Here is a 24,479-nt window from a genome sequence, read left to right as displayed (position 1 = left end):
GTATTTCCAGTGACCTTTTTTCACTGATTTCTCGTGGCTGCTACCGAACACTGTTATGTTTACAACAACCCCTTGAAATTACCGAGGACTTCTACAAAGATTTGCCGTATTTTCTACCTCAATTTTTAGGCCTATTTCAATATATATATATATATATATATATATATATATATATATATATATATATATATATATATATAAAGCCTGCTTTAAGTGAAAAAACATGGCTATGGCTCAGTAGCAACTTTCAATAACAACATACTCCTGCACATTAAATGTAACCACATTACTGTTTCCATAAATAATCTCAGTTCTGACAAACGACAATGAACTTGAACTTCACATAATATACAGGACATCGATTCCATTCCTAAAAAGTGGTCGCCTTAATTGTACCCTAAACGGACGGTAATGTTGTGGTTTAAACTTTTTTTTTTTCCTTCACTTTTCGTGTGAAATGTTCGAAAGTAATTGCACAAATAAGTTTTTAACCAATTTCTGCCTTCTCCAACTGGCTAAACTCCATTGGCAGGCTTGAAATTTCAGGCCAGACTCGATTAGGAAAACAGAAATCAGAACGCCATGGAAAATTATAGTACATACTCCTAACTTAACCATCCCTGCAGAACCTAACCCTCGTGGCGACAAAAGAATTCAGATTTGCCAATTACTTTCTTTTCTGGCGGCTGCATACAGTACCATAAACTATGTACAAAAAACGGTAAGATCTTGTCAAGCAAAATTTGCCTAATCAACCACGTCACCACCAAGGCCAAAGCCCAACTTACCAGTACCTTGAAGAAACGACTTTTGGCTGCACGTGCAAGACAGAAAACATCATCTTCTATTGCTATGGACGGAGGGTTTCAAGGCGAACATCTAACACTGGTAATGGACGGAAAAGTTAGTTGGTATTATTGGAAAATCTGAATAATCGCAAAGCAACGCAACCACAACGGAGCTTGTGATTCTTCTTCTTCCTTGTACAGTTCACATCTGGCAAGGTTGGATGAAACAAAGAAACAGGAACCCCAAATTTTCGTCTTCATTTTTGCTCGTCACTGTGTCAGCTGGATATCCAACTTTGGTATTTCAATGAGGGCAGCCATGACGAGGTAGAAGACGAGGAAAAGGATGGTGAGGAGCGGACATACAAGTCGGCATAGCAAATTTAGCCAGGCGGCGAGGGCTGAGCGCCGAACGTGGAGTTGTTCTTTGTGGCGCCGAGAGTAAGCCCCCACTCGCAGGACGCAAGCTGGGGCACATTTCTGCAAGGGAATGAAGATGTTAGAAGAATAATTATAGAAGTACAGAAAAAAAGACAGGCATAGCACAGATAAAACAACATAAGACAAGATATGTTAATAATTTAAATGAGTTCCTTGTGCTGTCAGGAGTAATCTCCACTCATGGCCCACAAAACAAAGCCCAGGTAGAAAGGGATAATGAAACAGTAGATGCACAATTCCTTAACGAACAATAATACCAGCCAGAGACCCAACGACAAATCTGCAAAGGGAGACGCCCAACTACCTACCTTACACCAGTTAATGAATGCCACGGTGACCACTACCAGGAAGAGGCTAATGATGCAGAACACAAACCACACGTCAACCAGCTTCAAGTAGGCCGTCTGTGGGATGGTGGCACTCATCTGAAATACGTTATCATTAGTGTTGGTGCCATCGTTATTATTCATCACAACCACTGTCCTCGTTAGCAGCCGCAGTTACAGTCATTACCATGGGTCAGCTTCGTCATCTTTATCATCAATATTATCACTGAATTGTCGTCATAATTATCACTCCTATCATTATCAACAACGGTTATTAGCTTCAACTGATTATCTTCATGGCCATTACTGCCATCATTGTCATCTTCATCAGCTGTCGCAATCACCATCATTTTCGTTACTAACATCACCTTCCTCATTATCATCCTCTTTATTCTAACCCTTTTCCTCGTCCCTCCATCCCTTCTCCACTTCTTTCCAATTCTTCTTCCCTTCCCTCTACTCCTTCCACACCACCATTCCTTTTCCCCTTCCATCCATTTCCTCTCCTTTTTCCCCTATTCCTTCTCTCCCTCTCTCTTCATTCTCCCCTCCCTCTCTCCTCCTTTGCATCTTCCTACTCAATTTTCCTCATCCTTCCTTCACTCCTAACTCCTCTCTCTCTCTCTCTTAACCTGCGTAAAGAAAGCGGCCTCCACCAGCAGTGCCGTCAGAGCCACCATGATCCTCTCATTGAAGTCCTCCACGGGGAAGTAAAACACGAGGTACCCGATGATGACGATGATGAAGGTTGGCACGTAGGTGGACGTGATGTAGAAGGTGGACAGGTTCCGGAACGTCATCTCCACCGCCTGCCCGCTGTAGTTGGCCTGAGAGGAAGGGAGGGACACGGAAAATGAGGACAAGAAGTAACGATGGGGTAACCAGCTTAGTATCTCATAAAGAGTCGTTTTCTACTAATACATTTCGTCTGAGTATAGTTTTCTGTGAAAGAAGTTTGACGTAAACTATTTCAATTTTCAGTGATACTGTTACATGACCCAGCAACATAGTCTTGTTCTACAATTGTACATACTAAAATTAAGATTTTTATGAACGAATCAAGAATAAACTAATTTTGTTAAACTTAAGATTTTTGATAATACAGTCATCATGATTAAGAACAGTACTTTCACAGTGTAAGAATTTCTGATTAGGAACAGTCTTTTCACAGTTTAAAATTTCGAAAAAATAATATGTTTCTTCCTTTCAGAGAAACAACAACACTGAAGGTTTTTAATGAAGGAGATGAAAATAAAGGTGTGAGCGTCCATGTCTGACCTCGTTGTAGGGCACCATGACCTCCTTTGCCAGGTAATACTCCAGGAGCTTCCTCTTGCCCAGGTAGGTGACTCCATGACCATCCGGCACCAGACTGATGTACTGCTTTGTTAGTCCCAGGAGCACCACGCCCTGTACACACACGCACATAAATAAAACACCAGGGATTTGTATTACTGTTGGGCAAGGAGAGGCAGGTAAGGGGTTTTGTAGCACCTCTTCTTAAGCTATTTATTCTTCTTAGACCTAGTACCCCTTCACGATTTCCTGTACGCTATGTCCTTTTATTTTGATACCTTACACCGCCACACACCACACACACACAACCACACCTTCTGATCCTTACTACACAGGGACATACGTGTATCGACATATCTACCACCACCTACAAAATTCCAGTATCTATTTCATCAGTAAGTCTAAGTTAAAATTCAGTACAAAAAATAAGACTTAGTGCACCAACCAGCCTGCAAGTCTGCGTGTCGAAGGGGAAGGTGATGAGGTCGAACTGGCAGGAGGTCGTAACAGTCAGCTTCTTGATCAGCACGAAGGGGTTGTGGCGGCCAGCGAACACCTCATCTGGGAGAGGAGAGGGTTACATCATCTGCAAGGAAATCCGTACCTCCTATTTTCATGTGGGAGAGGATAGTCTGATTTGTATGTAGTTTCGTACCCCCTATGTTAACGTGAAGAGTTGTGGTGGGAGTGGGTAGAGGGTTGTACGGTATACTAAGGGTTTTCTATCTTATGTCCCCGGTGAGATCAAATGAGTGGTGCTCCGGATTAACCATCATTTTCTTTATCATCATTTTACTGCTAAAGCAGGGTTAAGGCTGATGATGATGATGATGATGATGATATCCACCTGTTCCCTGCCCAACCCTAGACTCGAGCTTTCATTCCTTCAGACACCAGACTACTTCTTCCACCACCCACCTTCCACCAGGTTCTCGTCGTTGTCCGGGAGTGGCTTCGTCGCCCTCTTGGCCACCAGGAGGGAGCGGCGAACCTGTACATCGCTAGTGGTGAACGCGTCGCCGAAGAACTCCACAGCAGGCATCCAGGGCTTCTGTTCATCGCTAAGGTGGATTGTATTGAGAAACTCCGCGTCGTTCAGGTGGTGGAAGATGACCCGGTTGTCGTTCCATGTGATCCGCACCTCCAGCTCACAGACAAAATTGAAGCCAGTGAGGTCGAAGGCCCTGACAGAGAGCATAACGATGTGGAGGGACACATCGATGGGGCTGGATGGGTCGGCACGGGGTGGGGGGGTCATAGGGTTGTATCCATCAGGCAGCACCAGGAAACTGCAGCTCTTCTCATCTGATCCGTCTGGGCAGTTGACCTCCATGTTGCAGCGCTGGTGCAGCCGGATGCAGGTGCCGTCATCGCAAGAAAACTCCTACAATAACATTCGTAAAAAGGATCTTTAACCAACTTCCAGGATAAACAACTCTCTCTGTGTTACGTACTTACAAACAATTAAAGATTTACAAAGGATTTTAACCAATTTTCAAGCTAAATACGTCTGCATAACAATGAACCCCATCAACCCCGTGACATTTTATACTATATTTTGATCTTGCTCCCTTTTATACTATATTTTGATCTTGCTCCCACAAGACAATTCAATTCAACTTAGGAATACTTTCTAGTGCTGAAAGTTAATGAAGGCTAGATTCAATCCTTCCAATCTGAAAAGTTGTTCCTAAGCTTAAAAGAATTGTTTGAAGGCAGCAGGAATATAATGAAAAATACATTATCGTGTTGAAAGCCTTAACCATTATAACAAATCGTTTGGTCTTCGTATTTTCTGAAGTTCATATTCACTCTAAATTGACTGTAAAGGGTTTCATGACTGTATGAGTGAAGAAAAACATTTATACAAGTAATCCTATAAACATTTAACTTTAAAAAGTGTTCATAATCACAGCACCTGGTCTTTACAGGAGGTCATTCGCAGTGTGACATTGGTTGCACCGCAGACATCGTTGTTAATAATCCACGTGTTGAGGCCGGTGGGGTAGTGGGTGGGGGAGAGCATTGGCAGCGTCGCCGTCACGTAAGGCTTGTCATAACGGATGATGCGCCAGAACCCAAAGTCTCCAGCTTGCGAGTCGTTCCTGCTGGGCGGGTGTTTGGTCAGCAGGGAGTAGTAAACCCCACTAAACCCCACCGTGTTGTTCACTTCCACCAAGAAGTATTTGCGGTCGAACTCTGACTTGGCACACAGGCCACGATCCTGACAAAAGGTAGATCGTTGAAGTGACAGGCGATGCAGCGCTCGACGTTACAGGTGCGAGGTACCCAAGTCCCGTAAGCAGAGGGCACGATATCCCGACTGCCCTTGAAGGTAACGCACACTTCTGGCTCCTCAATGGGGAGGCCGCTATTTTGTGCGAAGTTAGAGAAGTTGAGTGGTGTGTTTGAAGTTATACCATGCCAATACTGCCCAAACGTGTTGCCTCTTAGCCCAAGCCAGAGAGTGTCACCAATACCATCCCCACATCCACCCGCATATGGAGCCGCCTGGATGAAGAGGTTGGCATTTTCTTCCCGGCTGAGAGGCAGCTTGAGTGCCCCACCTAGGATGCGACACAAAAGCTCCCCCTCTTGGAACAACCGCATTTCCGGGAAGATTAGATCAAAAGCCTCTTCCTGGTGGCAAAGTGGCGGCACCTCCATCTCAGACACATCCACGCTGCTCACCTCAAAGTCCCCTGTGATGTTAGAGAAGTCGATGATGGGCGTCGGAAGGGGGTGGGTGTGGGCGCAGGTGGTATAAGTCTTCATGAGGGCGGTGGGGAGGAAGGTGTCATACAGGCGCAGGTCCAGCAGTGTGCCCCTCAGACTCTGGAACTCGTTGAAGCCGCCTGCCAGCGTGTCCTGGTCCTGCCCTACGTACATCACACCGCCCCCCGCCACGCCCAGCAGACCCGTCGGTTCTGAAGAGTCCACCACACCAACCTGAGGGTATGACAATGTCGTCCCTTGGATAGTGCACGAAGACTGAATGATGGTCTCTAAAATTATCATGCATTGTTTGTATTAAGATCGCTGGATGACTTATATAATTATGATGTTTTTACGTTGCGCTTCCCTTTACAGATTATGGTCATTTCTACTTCTCACACCATATTATAACTCTTGCTATTGCCTGGGTTTACAGCAACAACAACACTCACCATCATCATCATCATGACCATTTATCTCACCTGAAGATGAGGTGAGGTGAGGTAGTAACTAAAAACAATGAAAGAAGAAGCAAGAAAGGCTATGGGTCGCCCCGTCCACACTAAGATGGACTGGGTTAGATTACGAAACAACTGAACTGGAAATGACAACCAAAATCAAATGAATCACAATACATTACTGGAAACACCAAGGCTACATCTACCAATCGCTGTTCATGTGAAACTGCAAACTATCCTGATAAGGTATCCTATCACTCTCCGGTTCATAGGAATCACTCTCAGATGAAGCTAATTATCAGGTGTTCAGCCATAGAATACCATGTTACAGATGTTCCGAACCATGTGGGGGTCTAGTAGTGACGGTATTAATACACCCAGGCTCCTACGGCTCACTCAGCTGAATAATGCCATCTGATGTTTGCCGGAACAGAATAATGGAGCTCCCCCGACTGTGTTCTGTCTCCCCAGGCTTATCTGAATACACCTTAATCCTCCAATTCGGCAACAAGGTGGGAGAGAGGGACGTTTGTTTATCTAAGCAGTGAAGCCGCCCAGTCAAATCGGTGCCATACGTGAAGGCATCTCTACCCAGCACCATGCCCCAACCATAAGGAGTTCAACACAGCCAAGTATTCACCTGTATCCTGCCGTCCTGCACGACTTCCGTCTTGCGGGCGCGCAAGTTAAGGGCGACACAGAAAGCTGACCAATGACGCAGCAGCACCCGCACCTTCACGTCCAGAAACCACTTGTTGCCACAGCACGCCAACATCAGCTCCTGTTTCTCGTAGTTCAGACCTTAAGCAGACAGCAGGGTTAATTTGAATAATACGCGCACACACACACACACACACACACACACACACACACACACACACACACACACACACACACACACACACACACACACACACACATCTCTCTGCCATGTATACTCACCAATATACAGCTCGTTATCATGACTCTCTTTGGCGTAGGACAGAACTATAATCTCCTGTCGTGCCTGCAGGAGGTACAGCCTGAAGCAGAGGGTGAGGCGGTCCAGTGAGGGCAGGTCGTGAAGGTAGCGCAGGAAGGTGAAGATGGAGGGTCGACCATCCTCTTGGAAGGTCACTCCTACAGCCGTCCATGATCCTCCATCTCGTGAGGAGTCTGGATCTCTGCCCCTCCAATCTAGGTCTGGAAGATGACGACACAGATAAACAGGCATAGATAAATACACAACTAGATACACAAACTACACAACTAGATACACAAACTACACAACCAGATACACAACTAGATACACAATCTACACAACTAGATGCACAAACTACACAACCAGATACACAACTAGATACACAATCTACACAACTAGATACACAAACTACACAACTAGATACACAACTAGATACACAAACTACACAACCAGATACACAACTAGATACACAAACTACACAACTAGATACACAAACTTGGAACATCCCATTAAAATCAGAGACGGACAGACATAAATCATTGTTCTTAAACCCATGGACAGATAGGCAGACCAAGATATCAACAAAACAAAAGACAGACATTCTTTTAAACTACAGACAGACAGACAGACATGAACAATTTTAGTTCTTTACAAGCATAAACAGAGAGAGACTTACCTCTAGCATGTATGGGCGAGGAGAGCTGGAGGAGACAGAGGGAGAGACAGAGAAGTGATGAAGGACGGAACAAATAACTCACACCACCACCACCACCACTTCTCTCACCACTTCTACCACCACACGTCTCACCTTTCTTGTCACCACCACCAGCCCCACTCTTATTCTCACCACCACTATCACCACTACTAGTACTATTCCTTTCACCACTACTGCCACCATTCTGTATTCTATCACCTCGATCAACGTTCTTCCTTCTTTCACCACCTCTATCACCACTACTTCCTATGTCCCCTTCTCTAACGTCACTACTTTCTCTTACACCATCCCTGTCACCACCATCATCACTACAATTCACACCCTCACTCTCACCACAACTGTTTGCACCATTACCTTCACTACAATCATCACCACTCCTCACTACTCCACCACTGCTACCATACACATTATCACCTTCATCACTCTCACCTACACCACTATCACCATCATAACTACCCTCATCATCATCATCATCATCATCATCATCATCACCACTGCAGTTAAGTATCGGGTCATCATTATTAAAGTACTGATAGTTAAATACACTGTCATTACTATCACCAGAACTATCATCACCGTCATCACACTCATCACTATTAGTATCATTATAAACATTAATACTAATGCTAAAACTAACACAATCATTACTACTAACACCATCACCACTACCACAGTCGTCAACATTGCCATTACTATCACCATCACCACTACCATAATCATCACCACAATCACCATCACCATCATACAAACCTACACCATCACCACCACCATTACTACCACAATCACCGCCACAAAAACCATCACCATCGCCACCACCACCACCACCATAATCATCACCACCATCATCACCATCATACAAACCATCACCACCACCACCACCATTACTACCACAATCACCACCACAAAAACCATCACCACCACCACCACCACCATTACTACCACAATCACCACCACAAAAACCATCACCATCATCCACACCACACTTCCTCCTCCCTCTCCACTTCCTCCTTCTCCTCCTCCTCCTCCTCTCTCCCTCTCCTTCTCTCAACATTTCGTCACTGATTTCCTCCCACTTTTTCCTCTCTTCTCTCCTTCCTCTTCCTTCGTCCAACATTCTGGAAAGAAAAAAAAAACAGTAATCCTAAAATAATGGAAAGCCACTGAAATTTCAACTCTCTCTCTCTCTCTCTCTCTCTCTCTCTCTCCCTCCCTCCCTCAAACCAACCCGGTAGCATTTTTTTATTCAATTCTCCCTATTTCCAGAAGTTCGTGTGTGTGTGTGTGTGTGTGTGTGTGTGTGTGTGTGTGTGTGTGTGTGTGTGTTATTAGGTGCGTCAGAGGCCACAACAACAACATCAACAACAACAACGTGTGTTTTGGTGAAGCACAAAATCGAGGTCTTGAGATTACAGGCAGTCTGGGTGGGTCCCGTTACTCCACACACACACACACACACACACACACACACACACACACACACACACACACACACACACACCACTTAAAACAATGTAAGATTACGTATACATAACATCTTTTCATGATCTCGGTAATATTTAGGACAAACGAGAAGGGCGACATCCACACACACACACACACACACACACACACACACACACACACACACACACACACACACACACACACACGCACACACACACACACACCAAAACAATGTAAGATTACGTATACATAACATCTTTTCATGACCCAAGTAATATTTAGGACACACGAGAAGGGCGACATCAACACACACACACACACACACACACACACACACACACACACACACACACACACACACACACACTACAAGGCCAGTAATAAGAATAAGGCAAAAATACGTCATCGAAGTAAAAGGAACGTGTAGAGAATTTCTTAACCACGTCGTATAGTTGTTCTTGAGTTATGTATGAATGTATGTATGTGTATGTGTGTATGTATGTATGTGTGTGTGTATGTATGTATGTATGAATGTATGTATGTGTGTGTGTATGTATGTATGTGTGTATGTATGTATGTGTGTATGTATGTAAGGTATGTATGTATGTACGGTATGTATGTATGTATGTATGTTTATGTATGTATGTATAAGTACTGTATGTATGTATGTATGTATTATGTATGTATGCTGGGTGTATTATGTATGTATGCTGGGTGTATTATAGTGTCGTTAGGCCCATACAGGATTTGCGTATCGCAACTATAAATGCATGAATGTATGATGTATTTGAACCGGACGGCTTGTGTATAGTGAATAAATGTATAAGAAGCGGATATATAAATGTATGATGCATCTGCAGCCGATGTATGAATGCATGAGTGGATGTATAAATGTATGATGTATGAGGGGATTATTGTGTATTCGGTGTGGGTGTGTGTGGTGGTAATATGTATGAATGTTTAAATGTATGATGTATTAGGAGTGGCTGTATAAATGTATGATGTATGTAGGGTGTATTGTGTGGGTTTGTGTATGGTGGTGGTGGTGTCAACGTCCTCTTGTAAATGTCAGAATTTAGGGATTCATGAACTTTGCTTCCCTACTCTCATCAGAACCCTACCTAGGCCTACTTACACCACTACCCACACACACACACACACACACACACACACACACACACACACACACACACACACACACACTTTAACCTTTACTCTCAGATCCTCATCAACATACATCCACAACCACATCACATGCCCTTACCGTCACCCCCATCCTCACCCTCACCCACACCTCACCCTCACCCTCATCCACAACGCAGCTCCAACATCCACCGGCCCTAATATACACACAACCTCACCCTCAGTACATGTATGCCTCTCTATGCCTATCACCCTTGCACACACCCACACTCACACCACATCTTCACTTTCATTCTAGGCACTTTTTCATGTTTACACTCACCCTAAGAATTATTCACGCACTCTAACTTCCACACACATTGCTGGCCTAGGCATGGTTATTATCCACACCCTCACCCTTTCACCTTCACCCTTATTTTCACCCTTATCCTCCTTTACATCCTCAGTCCTCACACTCACACCTACACCCACACCCTCACATCCGTCTTCCACCAACTTCACAACAGTTACCATCTCCTCTTATCACCACTTCATCAAATATACATTCTTCATCAACCTCTTCAATACAACGACTCTTATAACACTTTCCTAACGTCAATATTTTCCGACACTTCCTTACGTCTTATTTAAGTAACCACATATACGGTATAATATAGAGCGTTACTTGATTACACCTTTCTTCTCACCTCTCTGTCTGTCTATCCAACTATCCGGTATCTATTTGTTTATCAGGTAATCTATTCACCCATCCATCCTTCTGTCAACCTCTAATATCCATTTATATATTCACACATATACCCATCTATCCATCCACCTATTAATCTGTCAAACTTATCCATCCATCCATTTATCCATTCATCCATCAGTCCATCCATCATCCATGTATCCATTCATCATTCCATTCATCCATCCATCCATCTATCAATCCATCCATCATCCATTTATCCATCTATCAATCCGTTCATCCATCCATCCACCCACCCATCTATCTACCATCTATTCATCTATCCATTTATCTACTTTTCTACTCATCTACCGAGCCGCCTACCCCCCCGTGAATAAGATATAAGTACTTGTTATCTGTCTAGGGATCTTTAAACGCCCTGGCATTTCCTTAACTTGTAATTAAGAGTTGCAGGAGCGTGAGGGTGTGTACTAGATAGGTGATAGCATCGGAGGAGGAGGAGGAGGAGGAGGAGGAAGAAGAAGAAGAAGAAGAAGAAGAGGAGGAGGAGGATTAAGAAGAAAGGAGGAGGATTAAGTACCGGGGGAAGAAGAGAAAATGGTAGATAATGACAATGAGGGTGATAAAACAGAAGAAAGGAGGTTTAAAAATGAAGCAGTAAAGAAAACAGAGGAGGTGAAGAAGCACTTAAGTGGAGGAGGAGGAGGAGGAGGAGGAGGAGACTGGAAAGAAAACGGAGTAGGGGAAAGTGCTAAGGGGAATGAAAACGAAAATAGAAGGGATCCCCGACGGAAACTAGAGAGAGAGAGAGAGAGAGAGAACGTGTGTGTGTGTGTGTGTGTGTGTGTGTGTGTGTGTGTGTGTGTGTGTGTGTGTGTGTGTGTGTGTGTGTGTACATCATTCTATCACTCTATCAGTTCACGTGAGACAGAGAGAAAGACACAGAGACAAGCATGTAACATGTTCCAATAAGTGGGTGTACAATTGCCATAATTATAACCCTCCATAACAAGAGGTCACGAGGCAGGGTAAAAGAAGGCAACAGGTCATTTTAACAGCGAAAACTCTAAGGTATTTTAACACCTTATTTCAACAGCGAAGAGAAAACAGTAAGTACAGTATATTAGCCCCGTATTGTAACTGGTAATTGCACCTTATTTTTTCAGTACGGATTAAGATTAGTTAAACCATTCGGAGAGAGTAAAATAGGGCATCGTAGTGAATGGGTTGATATACACTTTGCACCAATAACAAAAGGTACAGGAAAATATCAACGTTACCTATGCAGAAAAACGAGCATATACTAGTAGAGAGAGAGAGAGAGAGAGAGAGAGAGAGAGAGAGAGAGAGAGAGAGAGAGAGAGGTGTTAAAGTGAGTGCCACAATTACGGTCCTCTTTATTACCCCTATTAACCTCTTCAGCAACAACTTTTATATTTATTTACTTATTTGCTTTTTGCCTCCAGACGATTTTTTCACAAACTCCATTATAGATTTTTATTTCTCTGAGTCAAATAAAATCGTCTGGGAGGAGCAAGAATAAAAACAAACCACACCTTATTGAGAAAAGTTGCCGTGCCACAAAGAAACAGTCACGAAGAAGTGCAAGAGGGCCTCCCAACGTGGCGGGAAATTAAAACAGACTGTAATCATGTCATCTATCACCCCTTCCAGGGCGTGAGTCCCCAGGGGCGGGGGCGGGGGCGGGGGGCCGAGGGGGGTAGACACTACACACTATACTCGGTTTGCTTTTATTTAGTGGAACTGGGTCACTCCTTAATTTGAATATTATGTTTTTGGTGGCATAAAATTTGATGAGCCTTATCTATGGGGTGAGGATGAGTCTCCTTGGTTACTAGTCAAATCGACCCTCCAGTTTGACTACACTTAGCTATCAACTGAGCTGAAACGGGTCAGGGATCTTTGTCAGGTAAGGATATAAGGGATATAACAACAATAACATGCAACCAACACCATACAGTTGTATTCTATAACTATTTGGTCCCACTTTTAATGTGTACCTGGCCAAACATCCTAATTAACACAAGCACACACACACACACCGCAGGCAATATTCTCGTAGACTTATTTTCAAGCCCCGATTCATTCACAAATAATATCATCACTGAGTACGTCCATATTTACTTGTATGTTTTTTATGCTATGTTGATCTCAAAAGGACCTTGAGATGACTAAGCCGTGTGGTTGGAGAATGAGACTGACTAGGAGTGTGTGTGTGTGTGTGTGTGTGTGTGTGTGTGTGTGTGTGTGTGTGTGTGTGTGTGTGTGTGTGCCAAAAATTTACACTACAGTTCTTTCATATTTACTTGGCCGAAACTTTCATTCTTTGGCAGTCCACTTCACGTAGCAAAGTGGCAGAAAAAGACAACGGGAAGGCTCTACGTCCATTTCTCAGCACTTCTTCCTGACTGGTACATGATAATCTACCTCAGAACTGAGCATTTAAGATGGAAATATGACAATTTTAGGCCAAGTTTAAGTTAAAAAGAATATTCAGGTAAAAACGTAATCAACATCAACACAGTCTTTGATTTGTCGAGTAATAATAATAATAATAATAACAATAATAATAATAATAATAATAATAATAATAATAATAATCTGCGAATAAGACAAAATCACATGGACAGATGAAAAAAAAAAAAATGGGAGAAATGGAGTTCCCCCGAGCTAAGCCCTGTATTGGACTATATAGCCCCGCTAGGGTTACAGGAGCGAGCTACCACTCCCGGCACGGCAGCCCGGGCGAGGCTCGAACTCGCAATCCCCCGATTACGAGTCCGGCGCGCTACCACTATGCTACCGCGCCCCCCACATGGACAGATGAGGTTAAAAAAAAAAAAAAAAATCTCCATCAGTCTATTCAACATAATTTCTTCCACATTTTCTTCCTGTCAACACCAAGAATATTTATCCAGTTTTGGTAAACCCCAGAGTACACAGAAAAACACGTAATTTCACCATTTTTAGTTACTGAAGAAAAATTATCGACAGTATTCAAAATTTTTCAGAAGCATGCAAGTTGGCTGCTACAATACACACACACACACACACAAACACACACACACACACACACACACACACACACATCGGCTGTACGAGTCACTGCGGCACACAATCAGTTTTGGCAGTGTAATTCTTCCCCCAGAATACGCCTCCCAGTAGTCTACCTTACACCCACTGTACTGCTGAGAGACGCGGGACAAGAGAAACAAGCTTCGTCCATAAATATGATCGGTTTCCAGAGCAGTAAAGTATATGACTCTCTCTCTCTCTCTCTCCCTCTCTCACACACACACGCCTTACCTGTCCGAGTGCCACCTTCCATCTGCCGGCACTGGAATGGAGCTGACAACTTTGGCACTCCCCCTTCTTTCTCCCCTGACACTCCCCTCCCTCCCCCTCTCCCTTTCATTCCCCTTCTTTCCCACTTTTCCTCCCCTACCTCCTCAGTGTTCACCCTCCCTCCCTCCCTCTCTCTCACACACACACTTCCATGTTCCCCTCACCTTTTCACCCACCTCCCTCATTCACATCCCCCCTCTCTCTCATCTTTAAAACCTCCATATCCCTCCCCCTTTCCTTCTCTTCTTCCCTCTTCCACTTTCTTCCCCCCCCTTTCCATTCCCCTCTCCATTACCTTCTCCTCCACCCCCCCCTCCTTCGTCTTTCAATACCCGCCTCATCCCTCTCCCTTTACTTTCCTTCCCTTTTCCCCCACGACCCTCTCTCCTTCCCTCCTCCCCCCCCTCTCACTTTCCACCCACCTTCTCCCCCAGTCTCCCTTAACATCCCATCACCCTTCACCCCTCATATCTCTCTCACTCTCTCTCTCGAATTTACATCCAATGACACATACAGCAATTGAAACAGGAATTACAACAGTAGCTAATGAACACAGTAATGAAAGTATGAATGAAAAGTGGCATCAAGATATCAATTAAAGTCAAAACAGGAGTCAAAATGGAAATGAAGTGTGACTAAAAACGAATGAAAATAATAAGCCACGATTAATAACTATGAACAAAAATAGGAAACAGAATTAAACAGGAATAAAGACTTAAAACAGGCTCTACTGAAACCAAACCAACGTAAGAATTGAAAGAAAGCATCAAATAGGAAACAATTAAAATAAAATAAAAAAAAGTTCCAAAGTACGAGCTCAGAAAAAAAAAAATATTCTCCAAACGATTTTATGTACAAGTGGCGCCTCTCTGTCCTAAAATCAAAATACTTTCATCTAACTTTCTAACGACCAAAAAGTTTATTCTTGCTACCGTCAAGCGATTTTATTCAGTTTGGTCCCTCATCACCTGAAAACAGTGGTGGTAGTAGTCGCTAGTTCGCATCCCCAGCCTCAGCTGAACATGAACCCTGTTGACTGCAGGCTGAGGCTATCCTTCTCCTGTAGCTCACCATCCTTCTTCTTGGGGGGGATGGGGAGGGACTGAGGGACGTGTGCATAACCAAGCAGCATAGCAACTCGGTCCTATCGGTGCCACCACATGAAGGCGTCCCTCTCTAGTAGCCTACAGGGTAATCAATCAACCATTCAGTTATTCAAAATGCCCTGCTTCCACATTTCATACCCCTTCAGTCCGATGACGTATTTTACATTCTTATGCTCTCCACACTATCTTATTCAACAAAGATCTTCGATATGAGATTTTCCCAAGTATGATAGATGTTGTATAGTTGTCTGTCTAGCCTTTCCTCTTCTTGAATCTTAATGAAGTCTGAAGGAACCGTGGTAAATAATAACAGTACCGACGTAACTGCAAATCTTCTTCCAGCATACCTTGCCATTCAGTCTTTTTTTAAAAAGTAGAAAATTTAACACTTTTTTGCAGCCGGAATTCCCAATTATTTGACTGTACAATATTTTTCTCCCTTCCATAACTGGCCCTATAGCCTTGTGTGTTAGGTTGGGGACATATTAGCCAATTTTATGAAGTGACACTGAAAGTCTTACTGGAGATATTTCAAGTAGACTAACATTATTATATACGTTATTTCCATGCACTGTCCTTCGCATAAAAGTAGAGAAGTATTAAGAAGTCTCAAGAAACTTGGTAATCTAAATATCTTTGTTTCTGTACATACCATGCATATCAGTCTTTTGCATAATGTTGGAGAATAAGGGTAAATTTCATGATACTGTAGTGACAACTAGGGTGGCGATATTCCCCCCGCTATGACGGTATACCTCTAGACTTTCAGCCACTTCCTGCCTCCGCCTCAATGCTCACGCTCCATAACACTCCCGCCAGCCCGATGCTCCTTTGCTTGGCCGATTGCTGATCATCCTAATAATGCCATTTCTGCGGAACATAACAAAAAATCCATTACAACCTCCGGTAATCCATGAACAACTATATACCATTCCTACATGTCATCATCCTTATGATTGAGAACAAAGGAGAAAAATGCAAATCAGAAGAGATGTGGCAACGCGTCCCACTGGCCCGTCTCGGCTCCAGCGAAACTCGGCGAGCAGTCATATCATCCGACTTCAGTACGTTAGCCTCTGTCGCCAGCTGCGTAAGTTTTAAATTTATTTTATTTTTGCATTTTACATTCAAAAGAACATATTTTGAACGGTGCATAATTGTGGAAAGAACAACTACCGGTATGAAAAATGTTACGATGATCAAATAATCAAACTTAATTTGCACTCGTCCTCATGCTTTAGGAGATACCTATTTCCTCTTTGAGCAAAACAGGCCACAGAGTTTTGAAATTCATGGCACCCTAATCAGAGAAACTGGGTGTGTGACTGTCTGAAGAAACCCAGCTACTATATTATTCGTAAAGGTTAACGTCCGGCATTAAGGTTGGCAGCTCGGTCACTGGCATTTTTTCTCGTTATATTTTCGATTTGTACATAATCTACACAGCAGGCAGAAGCAAGAAAACAGAATTAAGCTAGTTACATTAAATGATCGACATACATGTCCTCTTCAGCCTAACCCAACTTTCTAACTGTAGCCTACATTCGTATGGAATAAGATCACAGAGCTGGCAGACTCTCTGACCTGAGGAGAAGAATGTGAAGTGTGATGAGTAAGGAATCCCAGATAATTTCTGTTCCGTAGTAGCCGTGAGTCGATCTGCTTGCATCAGTAGTAGTGAGGCTGTCACATCCCTTCAGTTCCGCACTTTTTAGTTGCAGTTTACAAATTTAACTTAAAACACTATGATAATGATAAACTAGCCAGTTAGCAGTTTCTTACAAACCTATCAGTGTGCCGTATGCTTCTCACGTAATATGGCACAACACACACACACCGCAGTTGCAAGATTTCTGTACACTGAGTGCAGGAGTGGTGAGAATACTGTTGCAACTGCCCATAGAGGCATTTAACATTACACATCCATTGTTTTCGCTATTGCTGAGCACCACACATCCACACTGGTCGGCACCCAGTGGTCGCATTATGACCAGTCACGCCACCTCCTTCACTAGGCTACAGTAGCACTATATGTCCACCAGTAAACTGAAAGCTACCACGTTAGGGCTGGGGGGTTCACCTGCTCCTGTTATTGGTGTCCTGGTGTTATCTCCAGAGCCCTTCAGACGCTGCTCTGTAATCCTAGCTGTGATTGAATATGACAGGGCGTGGCCAGCATCAGGTATTTTGCCTGGCTGTGTGTAAAACGTGCCCATTCAGGCCAGACTTGGGAGACAAGTGCCTACAGTCTTTCCGCTGCCCCATAATCTTTGCCTCTCCTGCTGGTGGTGGAGATGCTGATGCTTCCCCCCCCCCTTTTTTTTTTCAATTTTCATAATCTCACACGGGTGACGGGTCTGCAAGTTACGAAGCCTTGTCAACTCTGAATGTTACGCCATTGTATAAATCAATGGCTGAGGTTTTGTCAGTGTCGTCGACTGGTTGCCAATGGCAAGTGGCTTTTTTTAAGAACTTAAACTTGCTGCAGTGATGCGTCTTCCTCCTTATATTAGCTATCACTGGCGCCATAGCCTTCTTCAGTTCTTCTCAACACTGCATCCTCAACACAACTTCCTATGGTTCTCGCCTTTCGGAACTGGGTCACAGTTTCTTGTTTCTACTTTGTTACCGCACACATATTCTCTTAGGACGCGGCTTATTGGAAAAACATAAGTATCTGGCACGGTGATAGTTTGACTGTGCAGGGCCTTCTGCTGAGACTTAGTACATTGAATTCAGTCATCCACGGTAAACGCATGTTCGTTACCAAGGCTATATACTGTATACGAAGCAGCTATAAACGTACCAGCATACTAACATGTTATAACAATGTATATATGATTCATCAACAACTTACTGATTTAGTACCCGGATGACTAACCTTAGTTGGCTGCTTTAGTCTGGACGTAGGAGTGTCAACAAGAAAATACGCCATCTTGCTGAAAGGGGTTACGGAGACGGAGGATTGATTGATTGATTTACTGAGGTGTCACATCTTTTGTGTCTAGTGACGTCGTCTGGAGATACCATGAACAAAACAAAAGTAAACGAGAAATCACCGAAATAAATTTATTACCAAAGATGAGAGAAAAAAAAAAATGTGTCCGGGTCGCTTTAAGTTTCCTGAGGTAAATTTCATTATCACATGATAGATAAAATAAAAATTCCTTTACAAAAAAAAAAAAAAAAGACAACGTGGCAAAAGTAAATCGCGTGTCAACAAATGTCATCAACACGTGTCCTGCTGCTGGGCGTGGTGAGGTATAAACTACACAGGTGAGTCACAGGATACCTCATATGTTCGGCTGCAGACAAAACTACAGTATAATCATTGGGCCGAAACCGGATGATAGGATAGTTGGCAAGAATATAAACTGATAAATTGGAGGGTCTTAACAGGTCGTCGTTTATCTGTGAGTTGAAAAGTGGTGAAACACAAACACTGCATTCCAGAGCTTGCGAGGATAGTTATTTAGGTCGATTCGGTTTCTCGTAAAGTACTGACGTGGCGGATTTGGCAGTGGTGTGCAGTTTATATAAAATGTTATATAACTGTAAATGGTATAGTCACGTAATTTTAATTTACCCATATCAAGATAAGAGACCAACCGGTACGTAGAAGCCATACATGCTAAATGGTAGGGTTTAATTGCTTTTCTGCACATAATCCTGTATAACTTGCTTATGTGATAATGAATATGATACTTTCCAGTATTACATTATTTCTACAGATATCCAGATAAGAATTAGTATTGCAGTAGAGTTTACAGAAGTGTATTTGATGTTACACTGATGAACAAGTTTAATTTTGTAAATCAGTCCATATAAAACAGAGATTATTTTGTGCAGTAGTCTTTATCCAGTTTCTGTGATAATAAATGCTTATTTTTGTGGTTTTATCTTCTTCACACGTGATAACATATGCTTTATTTTGTGGTGTTATCTTCCTCGCACGTGATAACAAATGCTTATTTTTGTGGTTTTATCTTCTTCACACGTGATAACGTATGCTTTATTTTGTGGTGTTATCTTCCTCGCACGCGATAACAAATGCTTATTTTTGTGGTTGTATCTTCCACACACACACACACACACACCTGCATGCAACACTTAGGCTTGGGTTATCCAGTGAGGGATGTTACTTCCAGAGAACCATTTGATTCCTATCTATCTATCTATTGCCAGACGCCTCAATCCCGTTTGGGGTGGCCACAAACAAATTGCCTCCAAGTCGCCCTGTCCCCCGCCATTTCACTGCCCTGCTCCCAACTTACACCCCCCTCTCTCATATACCTCTCCACCCCATACCTCCATCTCATCCTCGGCCTCCCCCTCCCTCTTCCCCCCTCCACCTCACTCACATACACTCTCTTCGTCAGTCTTTCACCCTCCATCCTCTCCACATGGCCAAACCACCTCAGTGTGTTCCTCATAACGCTTCCTATCACATCCACATCCACACCACAACGCTCCTTTATATCCTCATTCGTTAGCCCGTCTCTCCACGTGACTCCACAGGCTCCTCTTAAATAACTCATTTCCACTGCTCTCACTCTTGACTTGTGTCCTTCCAACAATGTCCAAGCTTCACTTCCGTACGTTAGAGTTGGTATCACAATACTGTCATGTAGTAACTTTTTCACTTCCATGCTCACTTCCCTGTTTCTTATCACTGCTTTCAAAGAACCAGCAACTTTTCTTCCCTGCTGTACCCTTTCAAGCACTTCACCCTCCAAACCTCCATTCCTAACCTTAGATATTAATAAAATGGTGGGGAAAAAAAAAAAGTTTTTTATCTACTTTTATAAGTGAAATATTTAGTGTCATCTAAGATTTTTCCACCATTTCATAAATTATTGGGAGCCAATACACAAATGAGAAAGGGGAAGGAAATGGTGTTGTAAATTACCTTATTGCAGACAGCAATTGATTCACTTTTTTTTTTTTTTAATGTAATTTTGATTATGACAGTGTATTTAGGTTAGGTTCAACATATGCTAAGGTTAGGTGTAAAAATTAATGCAAGGATCAGCTCTAAAGGATGCCAAGGTTAATTCAGAAGATGTCAGGGTTAGGTTCACAGAAAGCCAAGCCAAGGTCAGTTTCAAGGATGCCAAAGTTACATCTGAAGGATGCCTTGGTTTGGTCATAAAATTTCCAGGATTAAGTCTGAAGGATGCCAGGGTTAGGTTTGAAAGATACAGCTGCTCACTGTTAGGGTTTGTGAGGTTTGGTTTGATTGTTAAATTTTCTTACAGATTTTCATTTTTTAAGCTGTTTTTTAATCCCAGTTTCCCTGATCCTCCCCAGTTGTGAGGTCATATTTACAGGAAAAGTATTGCTGATCATGTAACCTATATAGGACTTGAACCACTGGCATATATCACAAGTACAAAGCCATATGCAGTAAGTTCTCATTATATTGCCCATATTGACAGGGTTTAATTCCATTAGGTTCACAGTACATCTTAGAAAAATACCTATTAAATTTCCAGTGCTACCTTTAAACCATATTTACCACATTCCCTCAGTTTATAGTACCAGTCATATAGAGAAAATAATGACTATAAAAAACATACCTGACTCGCAGTGAGGCCTGCAGTTGCTTTTACCACAGGCTATATCTCTAAATGCAATACGTTCTTCTTCCAGAGCCATGTCAGGGGATAAACTTGTATTAGAAGCCCCAGAGCTAAACAAGGATCCAATTCTGAAAATACTGCAGGATGTTATTCCAGAGAAGTTTGGAGCAGATGCAACACTACAAGCCTTAGAAATCTCATCGGGCACCGGGCAGCATGTGGCATACTTTGCTAAGGCCTTCCCCAAGATATCCTGGCAGCCATCAGATATTGATGAGAAATATATCGAGAGCATCAAGACGTATATTGCTGATGAGAAGTTAGCCAGTGTTAAGCCACCAGTTCGTATTGATATCACCAAGGTAATACTTTACAATAATTTTTTTTTCTTACAGGCATTATGAATGTGAAATGCTGGCATTCTTATTATTACAGTTGTAGTAATAATTGATCACATAAGCTAAGTTTGGATGCTTTCTGCCAGAAGTACACTAACCCTTTCAACCAGATGACATTTTGTACAGTACAGTATTACAGTACATGTACATGTTTCTGACTACCAGATGATTTTATTCAGCTTAGGGATGATGTTTTAAGTAGAGAGGTTAGATGTCACCATCTTTAACCCTTTCACTGCTAAATAACATTCTAGAGTTTAGTAAAATTGGCTGTTAGCAGCAAGAATAAACTGTAATATACACCATGATATGAAAACAATATTTCAGTTGCTCACATTCTTGACTGTGATCTCTTTCAGCCTGTTAACGAATGGCCAGAAATGTACCCCGATGGCTCCTTTGATCTGATAGTCAACATTAACTTACTACACATCAGCCCATGGGTTTGCACTGAGGGTTTGTTTTCATCAGCATCTAAGTTACTGAAACCTGGCGGCATCATGGTGACATACGGACCCTATGCCATACATGGGGAGATCATGCCAGAAAGTAATGTGGCCTTTAATGCCTCCTTGAAGGTGGGATATCATGATATTGAGATGTTTTAATTTTTGTCCTGTTCATGATGCATTATGGATTGGAACTGATTCTCTTTGATACACTATATTTACTGCCCTGTTGTTATTTTGAACTAGCTTCATATCAGTGTGACACGACTCATCACATTAGCCACTGGTATAATGCCAGAACTCACCAACACATTCCTCAGGTAATCCTTATAATAAGTCGGAAATATTTTAAAATATCACTGATTTCTCATACAGTTGTTACTTTAAATTGAAGAAAACTGGCGGATTAGCTTTATTCTGTATGGAGGATGGGCAGTTATTCTGTAACTTACTGTGGATCTAGCAACTAAAAGAATGCCAAAGACAGAAACTCAAGAGTGAGGATTTACCACATCTGTGAGATAGAGCCAGTCTACCAACTGTTAAGAAAAGGGTACAACCCTTCCCAAATTCGCTTTATACATTTCATTTACCCGGTATTCTTTTCCCTTGACATTCTGTTGTTTCTTGAAAGTTCATACCTCAGTGCCACGTTAATATTCACGTACCCCATCAAATAGTTTTCATGAGTAAATGAGTTATAGGAAACTTAGAGGGTTAATGCATATCATTCTTTCCCACAGAGCCAGAATGAGGAGTGGGGACTGCGAGACATTGATGACTTGGAGAAGGAGGCCAAGAAAAATGGCATGACATTTGATGCCATGTTCCATATGCCAGCCAACAACAAGACCCTTGTGTGGCTCAGGAATGAGTAGCAAATCTTAGACACTTGTTCTCCGTGGTTAAGGAGGCTCCCTAGCAGCTCCTCTTTATCAGTTTATTCCTGCACATGTTATTAATCTCCTGTATGTTATTAATGCATTTTTGTTATTCAGATCCATACAGCAGAACAGTTGGGTGTAGTATGCAAAATAAATTGCTTGAGGAGGAGGTGGTAAAAAGCCTCCTAAACTGCATGAGAATGCCAGTTTCAGTCAGTCAGGAAAAAAAGATACCATAGTATACAGTAAGCTCTTTTTTTTTTTTTTTTTTTTTTTTTTTTTTTTTTTGCTCCTCAAATCTGGTTGATGTCCTGTTTAGTTTCTTATGGTAACCATACAGCTGTATTCAGCTTGGGGAAAGACCCCTTAATACTGAAAGTTTTTACTAATGTAATATTGAACCCCTCCATTATGAAAGGTCTGTCCGAAGCTAAATAAACTCGAGCAGGTGGGAAACAAATTGGGACATCCCAGGCTCACTGGGTAAAATCCACAGCAGATTACATAAAAAAAAAGTTAAAGTTCCATAGCTTCCCATTAGGCTGATTTTCCAGGTTCCTCCAAATTACGTATAAATATTGACCTAGAACAAGGGCTGCCTGTGTAACTTTACCTTCATTCACATACCTGGTATATCGTTACTGTATAAAGAAAACTTGGACTGAATTGCTGTACTCCACTGCATTGCTGGTCAGTTTGTTATTTTTTTTACGGTAATTATTTTTTGCCTGACTGAACATGGCCTTAATTTATTTGGGGGCAGCATTTTTGTATTGCTATTTAAGAGAATGTTTGTGTAGCTAAAATAATGAAAATGAACTTGTCAGTGTCTATATCTGTCTCACATTATGGCTGTCTATGGGCAGGGAAACTGTCTCACATTATGGCTCTCTATGGGCAGGGTAATCATATTGCTATTCATGCATCAACGTACAAGTAAGCTTCATGTGCAAGTGAGGTTATATATTTATAGTGCATATGTTGCACACCTTTTAACTTTTGTATTGCTTTGCACCTGCATGACATGGTAGAATTATTCAGCTGCCACTGCATTATTATGCCAAAGATAAGAGAAAGAGAAAACAGTAATACATTTTAGTGGCCTGTTTCCAGAGTATTAGTTTGGTGGCATTTATTGACTTAACACGTACAATACATTCCTTTTGCGATGTTGTAATATGACAAGTAATTATTAGCGAGCATTTAATATGGTACTCTTGGGAGAGATCTCAAGTTCAAAATACTTCATAAAAGAGTTCCTAAGTTACCATTGTGTTAACAGTTGTATTGTTGCATACTTTCAGCAAGTGCATATGATAAGGGGATAGTTTGTAGGGTGACTTCCAACCCTGTATCCACTTCTCCCCCAGATTATGAAAAGATGCTTTTGTTCTCACAAAGTCATGATTTGTCAATTTAAAACTAATGCATCTGGGTGTGTGGGACCAACTTTAACTATAACATTCCACATAATACAGGTATACAGTAGCAACTAAGCACATTACTGTAGTTGAAATAATCAGTCTTTATCACATTACTAGATGTACTGTATTTACTACCTGAAGTGAATCACTATATAAAATTGGTAGAAGCAAGGATGCAGTATAATAAAAATGTTTGTCTGGAGCAGTTCAAGAAATACTCTATGTCTTATGGTAACATCTTCAACATACTCATAGATTAGTCACTAGTTTTGCTGCCATCTTATATTGTATTAACACAT

At 42.2% G+C, this 24,479-nt stretch overlaps 2 protein-coding genes across 2 annotated transcripts; one reads left to right on the top strand and one right to left on the bottom strand.

The window, feature by feature from the left end:
* Positions 1-1,058: 1,058 nt before the first annotated feature.
* On the bottom strand, positions 1,059-21,101 carry LOC145399018 (uncharacterized). The gene is given in 11 exon segments (XM_080271746.1): positions 1,059-1,268; positions 1,538-1,654; positions 2,188-2,382; positions 2,834-2,965; positions 3,297-3,412; positions 3,770-4,235; positions 4,770-5,074; positions 5,077-5,800; positions 6,665-6,825; positions 6,967-7,206; positions 21,023-21,101. Coding segments are annotated over 11 exon segments (2,745 nt in total).
* LOC145399045 (methyltransferase-like 26) lies at positions 19,002-23,224 on the top strand. Its single transcript, XM_080271778.1, has 4 exons — positions 19,002-19,081; positions 21,096-21,387; positions 21,783-22,001; positions 22,616-23,224. The coding sequence occupies exons 2-4, from the start codon at positions 21,100-21,102 to the stop codon at positions 22,748-22,750; spliced, it is 642 nt and encodes a 213-aa protein (XP_080127904.1). The 5' UTR covers positions 19,002-19,081; positions 21,096-21,099; the 3' UTR covers positions 22,751-23,224.
* The last annotated feature ends 1,255 nt before the right edge of the window (positions 23,225-24,479 follow it).

Source organism: Coenobita brevimanus, chromosome 47 (genome assembly GCF_032717465.1).
Source record: "Coenobita brevimanus isolate Jiangsu-jjx chromosome 47, ASM3271746v2, whole genome shotgun sequence".
Taxonomy (NCBI): Eukaryota; Metazoa; Arthropoda; class Malacostraca; order Decapoda; family Coenobitidae; genus Coenobita; species Coenobita brevimanus.
The sequence above is the reverse complement of the archived record's forward strand: the minus strand, read 5'-3'. Positions and strand labels throughout refer to the sequence as shown.

Bases quoted from the DNA above. Each gene is read 5' to 3' on its own strand.
- LOC145399045 (XM_080271778.1), top strand. From the start codon at position 21,100: ATGTCAGGGGATAAACTTGTATTAGAAGCCCCAGAGCTAAACAAGGAT. The intron at 21,388-21,782 runs GTAATACTTTAC...GATCTCTTTCAG, and splicing joins TTCGTATTGATATCACCAAG to CCTGTTAACGAATGGCCAGA. The intron at 22,002-22,615 runs GTGGGATATCAT...TCTTTCCCACAG, and splicing joins CCTTTAATGCCTCCTTGAAG to AGCCAGAATGAGGAGTGGGG.